Here is a 17,393-nt window from a genome sequence, read left to right as displayed (position 1 = left end):
AATATTCCAAATATTTTTAATCGACAGATATAGAAATATGTAATTACCTAAAGATGATACATGTTGACTTTATTTTCTTCCTGTGTCTGTCTGTTCCGATGGAATTTAACAGAAGGTAAAATAATAACTCGCCTTCAAAATAAAATAAAATTTCCGGGGGTCTAAAAAAGCAATCCTCGTAAATTTACGAGGCTTGTTGAAATAACCCTAAATAAAAAAAATCTGGCAGAACATTTCTTTCCTCCTCTGCTGTTGCAACCAAAATGTTAAAAACTCCTATTTCTCCCTGTCTTTGCCTCAGCGTGATCATGTTTTCCACAATCAAGTTTTACGGTGCAGCAGCAGGACACGGTGTCCGCAGGGACTCTGTGGAGAGAGAGGTGAGTACCAGGTGCTGTGAAAACCTCTCATGCTATTACCACTGCACCGTCATGGCTCTGTGTCCCATTTTTACCTTACACACCCTCCCTCCCCCCCAAAAAACCTGCAGGACAGCAGGAAGGCTCCACAACAGCTGCATGTTCTGCAGCTTTGTCCATTTTCAAACATGCTTCATGGATTCTTTCCAGAAAAGTAGAACGCAATGTAGCACAAAAACATGAAGGATTCATTTTGTGCACGCAACTTGCAAACACAAGGGGAGCAAAACTCAAAAAAATGGAGTGGCTGAATTCAGTTTTTGGAGGCTTGCAGTGTTAAGGTTGCAACGCCTCGAACAGCATTGTGCTCAAACATGGACTTGGAGCACCCTCTACCCATCACAAGTCAAAATGCAGGCCCTCTCCACAGTCCTCCCCGTTACATGTGTAATGGTCTGGGAGCCAGGCCTTTGCTCCAGCTCTCCAGAATTTTAACAGAAACCATGAGAGGGGAGGCTTCTTTAAAGGCTTCATCAACTGTGACCAACCGCCGTCAGCAGTAACCCATGTTATACAGGCCGCGGTTATGACACCCTCAAAGGGCTGCCCCCAAGGAGGCAGGCGACAGGGAGGGGGGTAACAAGGGGAACAGGGCCTCAGAAGTTTCCCACCTTCCCTTGAACCACAGCCGCGCACCCTCGGCAGGAGGTGGACAGGGCCAGCTTTGAAAAATAACACCTTTGTGATCCCCAGTGTTTGGGGATGGATCGTGGTCTGCAGATGGCTCCAGATCGTCTCTGTGTGGACAGTCAGGAGAGACAGAGAGCCGCCTGCAGCTCATTTATTTTGCAGAGAGAAGAATGATTCTCACATCTCCCAAAACAAATTCAGATCGTGATTTTACATCTTAGTTAGTTAGTTATGTGTCAGCTGCTTAGCTAGTTTGATGATTTTATTTGAACAATGCAGTTTTGTGTTGGTGTTATCTTGAAGAACTAGCTAACTTATAAAAAAAAAAAGCTTAAATTCTGGTCTCCTCTTATGCCGTCGTGCTGGTGAATATGGGGCGACTATTAAGTTATAAGAAAGCGGCCATCACTCTGAGAGTTCACACGTGTCCGGCATGTGGCTAACTACCTAAAGCAGCACACAGAACTGAACGGTAGAGCCGGCAGAATTTTGTACAGAGGAGGGAATAAATTATTACAGGCCCCGGCGATAGTGACAGCGTTTCTTCCCCTCAGTCTTGGGGGGGAAGAAAACAGCGTGCTGAACTTCTAACCCCGGATTCTGAAATCATTTTTAGCCGCAGTTGACAGTCGGTAACCGGGCGCTTGACAACAAGCTCACAGAGGCTGGTGACACTTTTCTTCTTTTTTTTTTTCCTGCGGCTCAGCGGGTTTCCCTCGAAACGATCCAAAGGTGATCGGCTGTTGTGTTGTTTTTTTTTCTTTCCCTCCTCTTGGATTTATCCTCTTTTCCGCACCTCATTTACATCTTTCCGTCTTTAATTCTGTTTTTGTGCGTTTCCTAGCGTCGCGTACACATCGCATTATTCAAATGTCACAGTGTGGTCATCCTCTTGTTTTAGTGGTTGATCATAAAATTTGGGGACAGTGAAGATGAATTGAATCCAAGGAAAATAGCTAACTTTATGCTGTGGTACTTTTTTTATTTTATAAACATGGGCCCGTGTCTTGGAAGGTTTTTCTACCCACAAATACAAAGTGATGATTGTGTTACAGTATTCATATAACAACTTGGCTTCCAGAGTCAGCGTGAGTGCCAGTCTGGGAGCTCAGTGCAGAAGACAGTAGAGCCTCGTGGAGGGGCTTGGTGTTGCCTCCAAACAGCTGTGGTGCCTCTTTTGTGTTATTTGGAGGGCCTGTTGCCCCTGCTCTATTCAGGGCTTTCACACCAGTCTCACTCACTTCTCACTCCCTGGGTTCCTCCTCACAGGTCATAAATTAAGCCGAGGGAGGGGAGGCTTGAGATCAGAGGAAAAAAAGATCAGTCAGGGCCTCATTTCGGGTTTTCGGTTCTATCACATATTCTGTTATATATTTAGAGGGGGAAAAAGTTTCACAAGCAAGAGTAGGAATCAGAGGGAGGGTAGATCCCTGATGCAAAGAGAAAGTGTGTGGATTTGTGAGTTAAGGAGGAGCACTTTTGGGGTTATCCGTCGGGGCCACACTGCTGTTGACACTATATGTTATTTTAATGAGTGTTGCTGCGTTGTGGTTAATGTGGCCACAGCTCATGGCTCAGAGGTGCTGCCAGGCTGTGCCTATGTGTGTGTGTGTGTGTGAGGGAGATAGAGAGTTGGAGGGCATGGGGGAGGGAAGGGGGGGTCACAATATGGTTATGGTGACAAGCAGTGGGATAACTCATACTTCCTCTCCCGTCAAAACAAAAGCCTCTTGAAGTGAGCGACTGTGAAGCGCTTTCTCGCTGCTCGTCCTTTTCTCTCCTGCGAGCGTTCATCTGGACTTTTTCACTGTTCCGTTTTTTTTTTTTACAATGCATCATGATGGACATATTGTATTCACCAAGGTCGCCATACTCAAGCCAACGGTGCATACTGTGACAATGACTTAATGGAATGAATGGAGGGAAATATTGCACAGCTCACTGGCTCGTATTGCCAGTGCCATTATCCCCTTTGTGAAAAACAGAAAGATCAAAATTATGAAATATCACGCGACACATGTGGGATCCATTCAGCGGTATCACAAAACTCCCATTGAAAAACGGTTAAATGGCGACGCATGAGGCTGTGTACAGAACCATATGGACGCCCCTCCACATCTCCTCATTTCATACATGTTTCTTTTGACATCAATAATGCCTCGGTATCCAGTGGCGCTTGGAACGCGTCCAAAACAATTATAAAGTTGCCGTGGAAACTGAGGTCCTGTGCCAGGGCGAGGCATACTGTCTGCGCTCAGATAACCGCATGGAAAGTCACAAGCAAACAAAGCGCCTGACAGGGGTGCAGAAATGGGAGAAATAAAAAAATAAAAAAGAGGGAGGTGAGGGATGGGCAGAGGTGAGAGGAGACAGAGACAGAATAACAAAAGAGAGATGATGAAAACATGCACAATAGATGTCTTTATGTGTGTGTGTGTGTGTGTGAATGTGATGTGTGTGTTAGATTTCAGAGTCGGACACTCTCCAAACAAAACTACAAAAAAAAAAGTCAGATTAGGGTGAAGAATCAGGGTGAACTTAGAGTAGGTACACTTAGCGTGCCTGTGTGTGTGTGTGTGTGTGTGTGTGAATGACTATCATCAGAGCAAACTCACACACACACACAACCTCTCAGTGACACGTGCAATCCTGTGTGCAGAACATTGGGACTGGTGTAATGTATTGTAACCTTATGCTAACCTAATGAACACGAGGATGAAAGCGGTGTAATGGAGGCGTTTTTACATTCATCTTTAGGCTCCTCATTACGCGCCCCCGATATGACAACCTCGTTAGGAGTGCAGGAAAGATTACCCGAGCGGGTAAAGAGCACCACCTTCACACAAAAACACAAACACAGAGAAATTGTAAAACAGGTAAGAATGTAGTGAGAGTACAGTGTGTGCACAGACACACACACAAACAAACCCCCCGGTGGGAGGGACTGGGTTCTTGGAGTCCAAAAGACAACCCGGGCTGGCGTTCAAAGACCCCCTGACTGACCGCTGTGTTTATTCAGATGGGAGTGCAGAACGCCACCTTTTCAAAGTCATTGCATTACTTTGTTTTGATCCCGCTGACGGAGAACATAAGTTGAAGATCTGGTTTGGCAGGGAGGGGGGGGGGGGGGGGGGGGGGGGGGGGGGTGAAGCAACAGCCCTTTGATCCAAATAACAGCTCCATTTCACACCTACAATTTAAACAATACTGCTAAAAACAAAATTAAACGATAATGCTTTTCTGTCTTTTTGTACGGCAAAAATAACAAAGCATGTTTTTCTGTTGCTTTTTTTGGAGGCTTTTTGTCGGGTCACTAAAGGCAGTTACCGACACGTGAATCAATTAAAACATGTTTTTTTTTGTCGTCCGTGCCTGACGTGTCAGCAGATCTGTGCGCCCGGTCGTCATTTGTTCTCATTAGTGTTTCTCAGAGAAATCAGCAGCGCTTGAGGAAATCAGGTAATTTGTATTTGCAAATAAGGATCCTCGACCCACCAACGTCACATCGTTTGTAACAGAGTAGTAAGTGTACTCCTGTGTGTGTGTGTGTGTGTGTGTGTACTGTGTGTATTTTTAGCATGTGTGTGTATATTTGTGGCTGTTTTGTTTCACAATGAAAAAGGCCATTTGTGCATTAGTCTCAGTAATGGCATGAGGCTGAGCATCATTAGCTCAACACTGCTCTCCAGTGGACACAGAGTGTAATAACACTCTCAGAAACTTCAAGTGTAACTCATATCTGTGTGTGTGTGTGTGTGTGTGTGTGTGTGTGTGTGTGTGTCTGTGTGTGTGTGTGTGTGTGTGTGTGTGTGTGTGTGTGTGTGTGTGTGTGTGTGTGTGTGTGTGTGTGTGTAAAGGTTTTAATGCTGCCTGAGGTGATGTCACAGTACGACTTAATTTCAACTGTTATGATCCAACAGCGTCTTATTGTTAGTATCGTGAGCGTCAGAGAAACTTCACTTAGAGATGGATTTCTTCTTCATTTTAAAAACTTTTCTCAGCCCCTTTAAAGTGTAAAAAAAACAGGGGGTGCACTACCGATGTAGAGAAGTTATAGTCCAGTGGTTCCCAAAGTTTTTGGGCTTGTGACTCCACTCTTACAAACTTTGGTGACCGCAGACATCCAACACACACACACACATGAGCACATGCACACACACACAGCTTTTATCAATCTTTATTTGGGGAGAACATGCAGACTCCTCACAGAGAGGCTTCTGACGGGGATTCAAACCAGGAACCTCCTCGCTGACCCCTGCACCACCGTGCAGCCTCATACAGCTTTTAGCACAAATTAATTTGTTTTGAATCATGTAAGAGGTGTCAAAAGTATTGACATTCATTACTCAGGTAGACGTTTAGATACGAGGGTTTAAAAAGACTTCTGTAGAAGTTGAAGTATCAACTCAAGCCTTTTACTCAAAGTGTAAAAGTACTGGTTTCAAAACTACTTCAAGTATAAAAGTAAAAGTAATGTAAAGGGGAAAAACATGCCATTAAGGACAAAAGCTTAGGCTGCGCCACAGCGTGTCGGAATGGTACATGTTTATACTTCTCATCCAACCACAATCAAATTCACTCTATCTGGATGGCGAGATTTATCTGGATAGGTTTTTGTTTTTTTTGTGTTTTTTTGAAGCATGACAAGCCGAAATGAAATCGGAGTAACAAGGCTATTTTTAAAATGTGGAGTAGAAGTAAAAAATCGTCTGAAAAATAATTACTCCAGTAAAGTAAAACTAGTACTCTAGTAAAAGTAAGAGTTAGTGCCCGTCCTTCTGTCAATCAGGTCAGCTACACACCTAACTATGGCTAACACATATTGTTGATAAAATCAAAACCGATGAGTCATCAACAAATTCACCCCTGATACAGTGTGTGCCTACCAGTGAGGATAATAACTAATCAGACCAATATTGATTTTTGAACCAGGCTGTAAACATGTTAATCTCTGCTGTAAAAACAGGCTTTTTTGAATGGGTGTGTATGTGACTTCCTGTGCTTCTGCAGCCAGCCTCTAGTGGACACTCGAGGAACTACATGATTTTTCATTCCTGCATCGGCTTCATTTTTCAGCATCAGAGGTTTCTGCTTGTTCTTTCTTTTCTCTCCCTGTAGGATGATGTACCTGCACAATCCCAAATGTGATCACACACACATATCAAGAGAACTTCACCCCTATAGTTCCTCTGCCTCTGTGTGCAGCCGACCGAGTGCATGAAGTACAGCTCTGTGGCTGCAGCTGCTAACAATTATTCTCCCACTGCATTGTAGAGAGACCAAACTACTGTCTCTCATAACATGCAATTTACTCCAACACAGAAGATGCAATGCTATAACTGCATGACATCTGAGAGCATAAATATGACTTGAGCAGTGCCATTCTTTAAGGACAGCGTTCATGCATCCATACTGTATGTGAGCACATTCCACATATCTGTTGTTTCTGAATGCATGTCTGTGTATGCCACATGCGCCTTCAAACCTGCACAGATAAACACTGTGGTTGTGGGTTTGGTCGGCCTTGATGCCTGTTTAAGGTCTCTTTGTATGCTTATACTCATGTGCACATATACAAGATCATAATCTGTCTTCATCAGTCGAGTGTGTGATCTACATTAAAGCTGGTGAAGTATATATATATAAACACATTCAGTCCTTGATACAAGACTTTTCTACAGGGGGAATGCTGCAGCATGCGGTCGTTTCAGGAGATCTGGCACGTCGTCCAAAAGTAAACATGAAGTGTGTGAATATTTCTCAAATATCTTGTAGTGACATATTCTTTATGTAGTTTAAATTATGGGTTGCAGATTGCCTAGAGCAGTGGTTCCCAAAGTGGGGGTCGCGGAACACTGAGATTCCTTCCAAAAACATATAAAAATGGAAAATGGTTTAAAAGTGGATATTTCACCCATTCATTTGAAAATACAGTATATAAAAAAAGTAGTTTCTTACAATAAATTACAAAAATAATATGATGGTGTTTGGGCTATTGTTTGCTGCCAGTTTTTGGAGTGACCTAGTGCGTCAAATGTGGGGTCCCAAGTATCTATCACCGTTATATTGGGGGTTGCAAGCTGAAAAGTTTGGGAACCCCTGGCCTAGAGCAGTGGTTCACAGCTGGTGGGTCGGGACCCAAAAGTAGGTCGCATAGCTGTTTTCAGTGGGTCGTGAAGGTGTAGCCTGGAAGAAAAGTTGTGTCAAAAAGTCTGTGAAGCGCTTTTTTAAGCAGACAAGAGCAAGACATAAAGAGATAGAGACCGAGTCCATACCAAGACCAAGACCAAGACCAAGGCCAAGGCAGGGTGAGACCAAGACCAAGACCATAAATATCACAGAAAAATCATTTTCTTGTGTGCGTGTCGTTTATGCTTACTCACTAACTTCTAATCCCAGTACTGATGTGGAAAAGTAGCCCTTGACCGGTCTTGATTTAGAATCTAGAGTCCGCCCAATCTGAGACCGAGACAAGACCGATCAAAAATGCTTCCCATTCCGAGACGAGGCAGATACTTTCAAAAAAGATTGATTTGGAGTACTACCACACATTACAGGCGTTAGAGTTAAACGGGGCCGGACTCAGTTCAAACTGGTTCACAGTAAGTTCCTGTTCTGCAGCAAATACAACAAAGACCACATCTGACCAAAAAAACAAATAAATAATCAGACAGCGACACAGACCTCAAGTCTTAAACTCTCACAATATACAATCACATCAGATAGTTATGAAAAAAATGTTTTATTACTGCCCCCTTATATCTTTTTTTAATTATTATTATTTTTTATTATATATATTTATATTTATATTTATTTTTATTTTATATTTGTATTTTTTTATTAGATATATATTTATATTTACTTTATTACATATATATATTTATTTTATTTTATTTTTTCTCTCTCTTATTTTATTGTTTTGATGTGTGTGTATGTCTGTATTCATTTCTAAAGATGTTGCTGCTTCTTTTCTTGGCGGTAGTTTATTTTTTTGATTCATTCAACATCTTGTGTTGAAAACATGTTTGTTGAAATGAAATAACCACATGAATGAAGCAACTCTTTGAAAAATGTAAAAACAAAGTACTAAAAGAATAAAAAGTACTGCCATAAATTCAGTGAACCAACACGCTGTGCAGGAAGTTTAATTCTTCAAATTGGCAATAAATACAATCTTAGATTCTGGGACCTTTTCTTACTCTCTGTTCCTAAAGTCAGAACTGAACCGGGGTAAAAGGCATTTGAGTTTGCCGCTCCCTTTACTCTGAACCAATCACAAAAAGAGCTGATCTTTTCTGATTGGATGATTTTAAGAGGATGTTAAATGACTTGGAGACGGACACATCTGGCTGCAGATGTTCTACCTGATGTGTTTGTGGATGCTCTTGATGAACAATGGCTGTTTACATTTGTTGTTTAGTGTCTTTTAATGTCTAATCATGTTGTGTATGTGTGGCTGCTGGTTGTTTGTGTGAAACTCTGAACATCGTGCTGCTTCCTGGAGGCTCTGAAAAAATATATAAGTTTAAATACAAAAAAAACATAAAAACACATTAAGAGTGAGAGATTCTGACACATTTTCTTCTGGTCTTTTGGAGCTCCGTTCTGTTTGTTGCTCTTCTATACTACCGGCTTGTCATTGGCGCGGGATTATGGGAAGTGCGATGACGTCGACCAATGAGATTAAAGGTTTATTCCATAGGGCTGGTTCCGGAGTGGCCTGGTATTATTGTAAGTAGCAGGTGAAATATCTGGTGAGTAGATGAACAAACTGTGTGTGTGAAGCTGTTTGGATGTTTCAGGAGGTTTAGAGAAGACTTGAGTTCCGCTTTTGAAGAAGTGCTCGTTTTTTTTTTTTTTTTTCTAAGAATGGAAAAGTAGGTCGATAAGACCACAGACGTCGGCGTGCAGACGTAGGCTTGCTCTGTTCACCAGCTGACGGGCAGTAAACAGAACATTTAAAATATCATGATCCGCGCGGACATGGTCTGTTTGTTAAACCTGCTCGGCTCGGCTCGGCTCGGGTTAGCGGATCGCCCTGCTTTACCCGGGTAGTGACAGGACCTCTTGTGCTGCTGTATTCCCGTCAGAAGCTCGTCACTTCCAGATACAGGCAAAGATTAGTATCTGTGTCACCCACCATGTAGGTCTGAATCCGCCCCCCTCCTCCCCCCCCTCCTCCCCCTTCCAGGCTGTTTACACCTCATCACAGTCTCCAACTCAGCAGCAGAGGAGATATAAATATAAATATAAAGGAGGGCCCTTTTCGGTGTTAGTGTGACTGTTACCTAAACAATACAGCAACAACACGAAGCCTAGAGATGCTTTTTTTAAACCCGCCCGAATTTGATCTCCATTTGTTTATGAGTGTTTTCTGAAGAAGCGCGAGATGGCGCTGTTTCTTTCATTTCAACATTTCATTTTATCAACAGGTCTCCTTTTGGGTTTAGCAACCATGAATATGTATGCTGTGGCGAACCCTGAGATACCAGGCTGCCCACCGGGGTTAGAGTACCTCACCCAGGTGAGACAGACACATTTAACTATTTAATGTAAAGTTTTATTTCATTAGGAAATGACAAATGCACACATCACATGTTAATCCACTACACTGTATGTGATCATCTTCTTCTCCAGGTGGATCAGCTCCTGATCAAACAGAAGGTCGAGCTGGTTGAAGGTAAAGTCCATCAGAATGTGTTGCCCTTTACTTTGGTTTAGGGGGTGTTGGGGTTTTGCAGGGTCTGTTTGGAGGGTCTATACTTCCCTTTTAAATGTCCCCTCATGTGACCCACACAAGCCCCGTGCTGAGAGCTGTTCTGGTTTTATGCTCCTGAACTCTGGAGGTCGCTGCCTCTGGACATCAGAACGGCGAGCTCGCTGCATGCTTTTCAAAATAAAACTCAAGACCTTTTTAATCTGGCTTTTATTTTGGAGTAATCTTAAAGCCTTGGTCACCATTTTAATGTCCTCATTCCTACATATTTGATTATTTCTTACTGTATTCATTTTTAATTATTTGATCACTTCCTGTTTTAGATAGAGAGATAGAATCTTTATTATCATTGTAAACAAGGACACAACAAAACTTTGTTAGCAGCAATCCTAAACAGCAGCGTTTACAAAAACAACAACAACAACAAAAAATATATTTGTGGTGATATGGAAGAGAAATATGCAAAAAGTGGCCAGAGCAATTTCTGTTCAGTGAATGAATGATAGTAATAATAAATAAATAGACAGTTGTGGTGACTGAAAGAATATATAAAGTTATTGTTTTGCAGTGACTGATTAGGTAAACAAATATATATATATAGAGATATAGTGCAAATAAGTGAAGTGTGACTTAGACTTTTAGGATTGTATCTGTCGTCCACTTTGAGCTGCATTCTGTACGAGTAGTGCGATATATAAATGAAGTTTGAGTCGTTAAGCGATGCCTCTTCCTGTTTCTCTCTGCAGCCCTCGTTGGTTTCGAGAGCAACAACAAATATGAAGTGCGTAACAGCATGGGCCAGAACGTTTTCTACGCCGTGGAGGAGAACGACTGCCTGAGCCGACAGTGCTGCGGCCCCATGCGCTCGTTCACCATCCATGTGCTCGATAACTTCGGACAAGAGGTCATCACGGTCACCAGGCCGCTGAAGTGCATGTCCTGCTTCTTCCCGTGTTGTCTACAAGAGGTGAGGCTGCAGCTCTCTTTAGATCTGCTTGTTATGTTTCCTCATAGTGAGGTCCAGCTGTTTCTAGTTTTTATGTTTCTTTCAAAATACACATTCTGCTGAGGATATGACTACAAATCACACTCTTGTTCTCCCACAATCCTTCACTCAGCTGGAGATCCAGGCCCCCCCAGGTAACACAGTGGGGTACGTTATACAGCAGTGGCACCCGTTCTCACCCAAGTTCATCATAGCCAATGAACACAGGGAGCATGTGCTGAAGATCCACGGGCCCTTCTGTGGATGGAGCTGCCTTCCAGATGTCGACTTTGAGGTGGGTTTATCTAAACACAGGGATCCATTAAAAATTTGTGAAAACATAACGGGACACGCTTACAATTCTCGCCCTCTGGACATTCCTGTGTAAAGTCATCCTCCTCGAGCTCTGAGGCAGGAAAATATGTTTCCAATCAGAGCGAGGCCGGGCGCTCGGATGAAGCCGTCGCACAGGGCAATGCTCCTGCCCCGGTTACAGTGTGGACATTGTTCCACGGCTCAGCTGCTTTTATTAGATCTGAGCTGTGAAGGGGGGATGTGGGTCAGTGATACAGACCTTTTCTCAAGATCCAGAGGATGGGCAACTGAAGCATGATATTACCGTCTCTGTTAGCAGCTTTGAAGTCCTCACTGAGGATCCAAACAGCAAAGTTTCTGTGAGCGCTGCAAACGGACAGGATGATGAGTTGTTCCATGATCTCCCTCCAATGAAACCAAACACTTTTTTAAAGGGAGTGATCGTTATCCAAATGCAACACATGTCCGCATTTCTCTTCTCTCTTTTTTTTTTTTTTTTTTTTTTTTTGTACTTTATTTTTCCAAAAGTAAAAACACCAATGTGACAAAACGAAAAGACATACGTAAAGCATACTATAAAAACAAAAACAAAACAATCAAACAAACCAGTAACATCAAAAACACCAGTCCAGATTCATATGTCATGGGTATGTAAACCATCCCACTTAAAAAATAATAACACTAGTATATAAATAAGCAACAACAAATAAACAAACAAAAACCATGCTGCCCATGGTTCGACCCCCGGTTCCACAACTGGGACCGATAACTTGAGATTAAGTTCAAGTAGATCCAGTATAAAGCAAGGAAGTCAAAATTCATGTTAGATAAACAGTCAAATTAAAGAAATGAATTTCTACATTTAAGAGTGAAAAATCACATATAAAGACTTTAAACAAGACAAACTCTTTTCTGCAGATTTTGACGCTGGATGAAGTCAGTAAAATCGGGAAAATCAGCAAGCAGTGGACGGGACTTCTTCGGGAAGTGTTCACAGACACAGACAACTTTGGGATCCAGTTCCCCATGGACCTGGACGTGAGGATGAAGGCTGTGATGATCGGTGCATGTTTTCTAATTGTGAGTAAAAGAGGAGTGTGTGTTATTTTAGTGTTTGAGGGGGATTCTCTTACAGCTTAGTGAGAGTGATCATCACCAAAGTGAAGGCTGTTGCAGATGCAGTGGCCTCATTTGACCTGGCTCTCATGGCGAGTGATGTTCCTCTGCACGGGTAGTCGGAAATATCGTGTAGCTACCACTTAATGCACCACTGAGCCTACAGTTTGTGGGTAATGTGACCCAAAACCACCCAGAAATGCACTCCAGCTTTTCAGAGCTACTTTCTGAGGAAGACTTTTCTAAAACCTGAAATGATCAAATCTCATTCACAGTCAATTTGGCAGTGAAAACATTTTAACCCTTAGTCACATATTCTTCATAAATCCACTTCACCACGTTTCTCTAGTCCGTCTACAAACCCCCCAATGATGAGAAAAGTCCATCCTCTCCATCTTCTGCCTGCTCCACTTTTCAGAAAATGTGTGCTCAAACAGGCCGTTTGGAGATTTTCCCTTCATGACATCACAAAGGGCAGTAGCCCCTCCCCCAGGTGGGTGACACTCCCACAGCTAGGTGTTTGTTCTGCCCTCTGAGTCTGCCTTCTCAGCGTAAACAATAGGACATGGAGCAAGAAAGACCGAGTACACCCAAGCCCTTCCAGAGAGGGGGCGTGGTCAGACACAGCTCATTTACATATTTAAAGGTACAGACACAGAAACAGCCTGTTCTGAGCAGGGCGGAAATAGAGGGGTTTATAGACATGATCAAATACAGGATCAGAGTGGATTTAGAACAAGAAACTTCACACACATGTTGAAGAGGAGCTCTGAGACTTATTTACACTGAAGAAGAGGAGGAGGATATGTGACCTTTAAATATTTCTATTATAAACATTCTTCTTTCTTGGTAACACCTGTTTCCCTTTATGCAGGATTTCATGTTCTTCGAGACGACTAACTAGGAGCCAAACAGGATATCCATGTGAGTGTACAGTTCAACCGTCCAGGGAGAACAAGGCCACAAAGCCATAATGACCGGTCCCAAACGCCCGGACACAGAAACAACCTTCAGACGGATAGTTTCAAGAAAGTCAATGTTATAATTTGTTGCATGAACAAAGAAAAAAGAAGGTTTGTTTAAGACTTAGCTGCTCAGGTTGGTTGTTTTTTGTTTTTTTTGACAAGCTACGGGGCTGTGAGACGCACGGTGCAGTGATTGTGAGGACATTTTTATTTGTGTTTACATGACGAGCTCATCGGGGGAAAGAGACTTTTGTTACTATGTGGAAACGAGAAAACTTGAATAGCAGCCTGACGTCATTATACGAGAAATTACAAGGGAACACCATCGCAGGCAAGTGCTGTTAAACAGTATAATAAGTAGAGATCGGTGTCATTAGTGTGTGACACACTTTGTGTTATTTTGTCCTATTTACAGTCAAGCTGGTATTTAATATAGAATGTGTAGCTATATTTTGCAAGAACTTAAGGACTCATGTATTGTAGTAGTTTGCAGCAGATATTCACTGCTCTTATTTATTGATTTATACTTCGCTCTGTTTGACTGTTTAGTCGATACGGAGCAATGTGTGTGCGCACTGCTTAGTGAGTGCTCGTGTGTCCGCGTGCTGTAAGTGTGATTTTACTAACACATGAACTCTCATAGGGTGCACTAATGTTTCTAATGTGATGAATAATAATGCACTGCAGACTCTGTAGTGTTTTTTTTTTATGTAAGGGGAACTGATAGGTTGATGTGCAATCCCAGTCTTGTCCACAAGAGGGAGCTAGATTTGCATTTGAGACTAACCCATAACCAGCCCATATGGATGAGAACATTGGCTGTTCATGCCATAGGGGGTTTTCTTTAAATATTCCTCTCTGATGACGTTGTGTATTATTGGATAAACTCAGGTTGATGCATGCTGTTGTATTGGATTGTTTGCTAACGCTGGCTCTGGGAATGACACGCCTGCACCTGATGCTACTAATAGGAAAAGATATTATCTCTCATATTTTAGAGAAGTTTGCACATCATATTATACAAATATGTATATTCCACCTTGTATTAACTGGCAAATTAAGATTTTAAATTATATTTTCTCCGTGCAACAATCCTGATTGTAACTCTAAATGTGTTCTGAGGATCTGTTCATTAGGAGTGGAGGTAAATACTGATGCAAAGATATGATCTGTGCTTTTGTACCATCATGATAAAAACTGATTTGTCTCCAAATGTTTGACTTTGTGGTTCTAGAAAACTGGAGGGGAGTCAGCTCAATATTTATTTATTTATTTTAAAATCTTAAAAGCTTAGAGGCTTTTATTTTTGTAAAAAGTCGTATAAACTGCCAATTGGAAAAAGCCAAAGTTTCCAATGTTCTCTTTGTCAACCATTCTTTATTCTGCCTTCAATAGACCGACCGTGTTCATAGACCTAAGCAGGGGTGTGTCCAGACTTTTTTTGGACTGGGGTTGGACCAATTGGGGCCCTGGCTTATACAGGGGTGGCCTGAAGTGGATTTATTTACCCCCCTTCTGTCTGCACGGATCACATCGACTTTTAGGGAACACAAGATAATGGCAACATCTTTTAAGCTTCATTCTTCAAGGACTCAAAATAAATCCGTACAAAGTATTTTAAAAACTGCAAACAAACATCTGCACACTGAAAACTATGAACGCCATGTTGCAACACAGCCTGAGTAGTGGACGTCAACACAAGTCCCACCTCTGGCAGGGTAATTAGCCAATTGTAGCCAAGGATTTTGGGGTGGCCAATAAGATTTCAAAGGGGGCCCCATGCCACCCCTGGTCACCCCGCTAGACACGCCCCTGGACCTAAGAAGACTGATCTGGCCCTTTACGTGCAAAAGATGTTCAAACTTAAGGTGAAATATTGATGTACTTAAGATGGGTGTTTCTTCTGAAGTTGTTGAGAAAACTATTTTAATAACTCTTTGGATGCATTGATGGTTCAAGATGCCGGTGCTACATGCTCTGAAGGTCGTTTGATTGTGTGTAAACGCCAAAAAAATAAAGTCAGAATGTGTTACAACAGGTTTTTAGCTATTCACAGCCAGTTTTAGAGATGAAAAAAAGACAGCTCCAAATACTTATTCTTCTACTTTTGCACTAAAACTGTGAACTAATACATCATTTAGTCATGCAGTAAATATTCAACTCTGTGAGCTTAGCTTTAATTGTGCTAACAGTCGATGGAAACACTTCAATAAAAACACTATGTTGATGTGTGCAGTTCTCTTTATTTGATCAGTAATCTGTTTCTTATACGATTTAGCACTGAAAACAAGTGATCACGTTTTTCTTCTTTGTCCTTATTAATAAAGCTTTTTGATTTGAAGTGTAGCAGGACCTCGTAAACGGTCACGTTAAACCAGTGGGCTCGGCTTGTTAATAGTTCAGAAGCCAGCATAATTGCCTCTTTCACCCTTTTAAGCAAATTTTTCTTTAGCAGTCCTTGAGAAATGTGAATTAATTTCTCTGCTGCGAAAAATCTAGCCCGCAGAGCCGCTGATTGGTGCGATTACGTCAAACATAGATGTCCTTGGGGGGATTTGAGGAAATGAAAAGGAACTGAGAACATTTCATTTTCTCCCTTTTCAGGTTCGCCATTAACCTCAAGCTGGTAACCTTGAGAATAACCTCAAGAACGACCATTTAAAAGAGCCACGCGTCAATGAAGGGATCAACTTTAGCGCTGAGTAAAGAGCAAGGCTTGAATAAAGAAGGTGAAGTTTAAATCTTTGCCGTGGGTTCAGACTGACGCAGCTCATTCAGTATGTTTCCATAGTTTTTAGAAGAAGAAGAAGACGCTATACTTTATTAATCATGCGAGGGAAAATTCAGTTTTTCACTGGCCGCTCCTCTGCAGTGGTCAGGAAGTGAACTGGCACTTCTCCAACTACCAGACATTTTACGCACCCGGACTATACGATCAACTCAGAGTTCGTTTTCATCGGGGGTGGAGATGGAGAAGCAAAGGAACTCCCATGATTCCCCTCCACTCAACGTCATCGTTTGTTACTGTTTTGATTGAGAGCCCCCTGCTGGTGGAATTTACATTCTACGCCTTTAAGTAATCAGTATTTAATAATCAGTAAAAAAAAAAAAAAAAAAATAGTTTTTGTTAGTTTGAAAGTCCAAATCTGCATTTTTGCCATTGTGCAGGTTTGGCAGAAGTGTGAGCTTTCGACTGATTTCTTATTTGATAACACACATTTAGTCATTTCAGTGATTCTAGTGAATTCAAAAGTTTGTGAGAGTCCTGACAAAACAACTTTCTTCATTGATTGCATCACAAAAAGCTTTCTTAAATGAAGAATGTTCAACATGTTCCACATAAATAAATCATAAAGTCTGTCCTGTGTAAATGTGTCTCTGAGTCCTGACTGTCTACAATGAGGGAGAAGCTCGAGTCCCGCTGGCTGTGTTGTTGTCAGAGCCGTGTTTACATGGACGGGACGGCCGGCTCCTCCCCTTGTGTATAAAAGCTGTTTTAGTCAAGAACTAGAGAGAAGAAGAAGAACATACTCACTGATTATTTGGATGTTAGTAAGAGTTTTTAGATCACGCTCATTCTGTGTCACTTTACATGAAATGTGAAGCTACGAGCTAACTAAAGAGAGCTAACATTAGCATGCTAACACAACAATATGAAGCTACGTGCTAACTGAAGAGCGCTAACATTAGCATGCTAACACAACAATCTGAAGCTACGAGCTAACTGAAGAGCGCTAACATTAGCATGCTAACACAACAATGTGAAGCTAGGAGCTAACTAAAGAACGCTAACATTAGCATGCTAACACTACAATGTAGGACGCAGGTGATTGCAGCTCGAGCAAAAGGACTATTGTGTTAAACTTCTCGATGTGAACTCGAGTGGAGGGGGGGTTGGAGGTGTGTCTCTGGAGGAGAGCGGAGGCTTCAGTATGGAGGAGGCGTGGCCAAACAGCAGTTTGTTTTGGTTTCATGCTGGAGCTCAAGGGCGACATCTACTGGATCAAAAAGTTGCACATTCTTCCTTTAAAGAGACGGTCTGTTGGGTCCTCTGTATCTTTTCTGTCAGTGCTGTATACTCTGACATTTATTGCTGTTGTTTTTTGTGCTTGGTTGTTACCTTAAGTGTTCAACTCTCACCTTTGACCTCCCAATGACCCTTACATATCTATTAGCTTTACTGGACACGTCCCCCCACACACACACTAGCAGACACAGCTGTGGACTGCGACGGTTGTTTATCACTC

General features: G+C 42.1%; 2 protein-coding genes across 3 annotated transcripts in view; both read left to right on the top strand.

Annotated features, from left to right (window-relative positions):
* LOC132994240 (Golgi reassembly-stacking protein 1-like) overlaps window positions 1-17,393 on the top strand; it is a 408,891-nt gene that overhangs the window by 337,447 nt on the left and 54,051 nt on the right. The gene's annotated exons all lie outside the window — the stretch shown is intronic.
* On the top strand, window positions 8,712-14,559 carry si:ch73-206p6.1 (phospholipid scramblase 2). Of its 2 annotated transcripts, none has more exons than XM_061064708.1 (7): window positions 8,712-8,803; window positions 9,482-9,573; window positions 9,687-9,729; window positions 10,512-10,732; window positions 10,884-11,045; window positions 11,984-12,145; window positions 13,056-14,559. In XM_061064708.1, exons 2-7 carry the CDS (start codon window positions 9,505-9,507, stop codon window positions 13,083-13,085), a joined length of 687 nt encoding a protein of 228 aa, XP_060920691.1. In that variant the 5' UTR covers window positions 8,712-8,803; window positions 9,482-9,504; the 3' UTR covers window positions 13,086-14,559. The 2 variants fall into 2 exon arrangements, with proteins under 2 accessions (XP_060920691.1, XP_060920693.1); XM_061064710.1 differs by lacking the exon at window positions 8,712-8,803 and adding an exon at window positions 8,871-9,192.

The sequence above is a fragment of the Labrus mixtus genome, chromosome 19 (assembly GCF_963584025.1).
Source record: "Labrus mixtus chromosome 19, fLabMix1.1, whole genome shotgun sequence".
Taxonomy (NCBI): Eukaryota; Metazoa; Chordata; class Actinopteri; order Labriformes; family Labridae; genus Labrus; species Labrus mixtus.
This window is presented reverse-complemented; position numbering and strand designations above follow the sequence as displayed.

Excerpts from the sequence above, each read along its gene's own strand:
- si:ch73-206p6.1 (XM_061064708.1), top strand. The coding sequence starts at position 9,505 with ATGAATATGTATGCTGTGGCGAACCCTGAGATACCAGGCTGCCCACCG. Across the intron at positions 11,046-11,983 it reads TTCCAGATGTCGACTTTGAG|ATTTTGACGCTGGATGAAGT; the intron begins GTGGGTTTATCT and ends TCTTTTCTGCAG. Across the intron at positions 12,146-13,055 it reads TCGGTGCATGTTTTCTAATT|GATTTCATGTTCTTCGAGAC; the intron begins GTGAGTAAAAGA and ends CCCTTTATGCAG.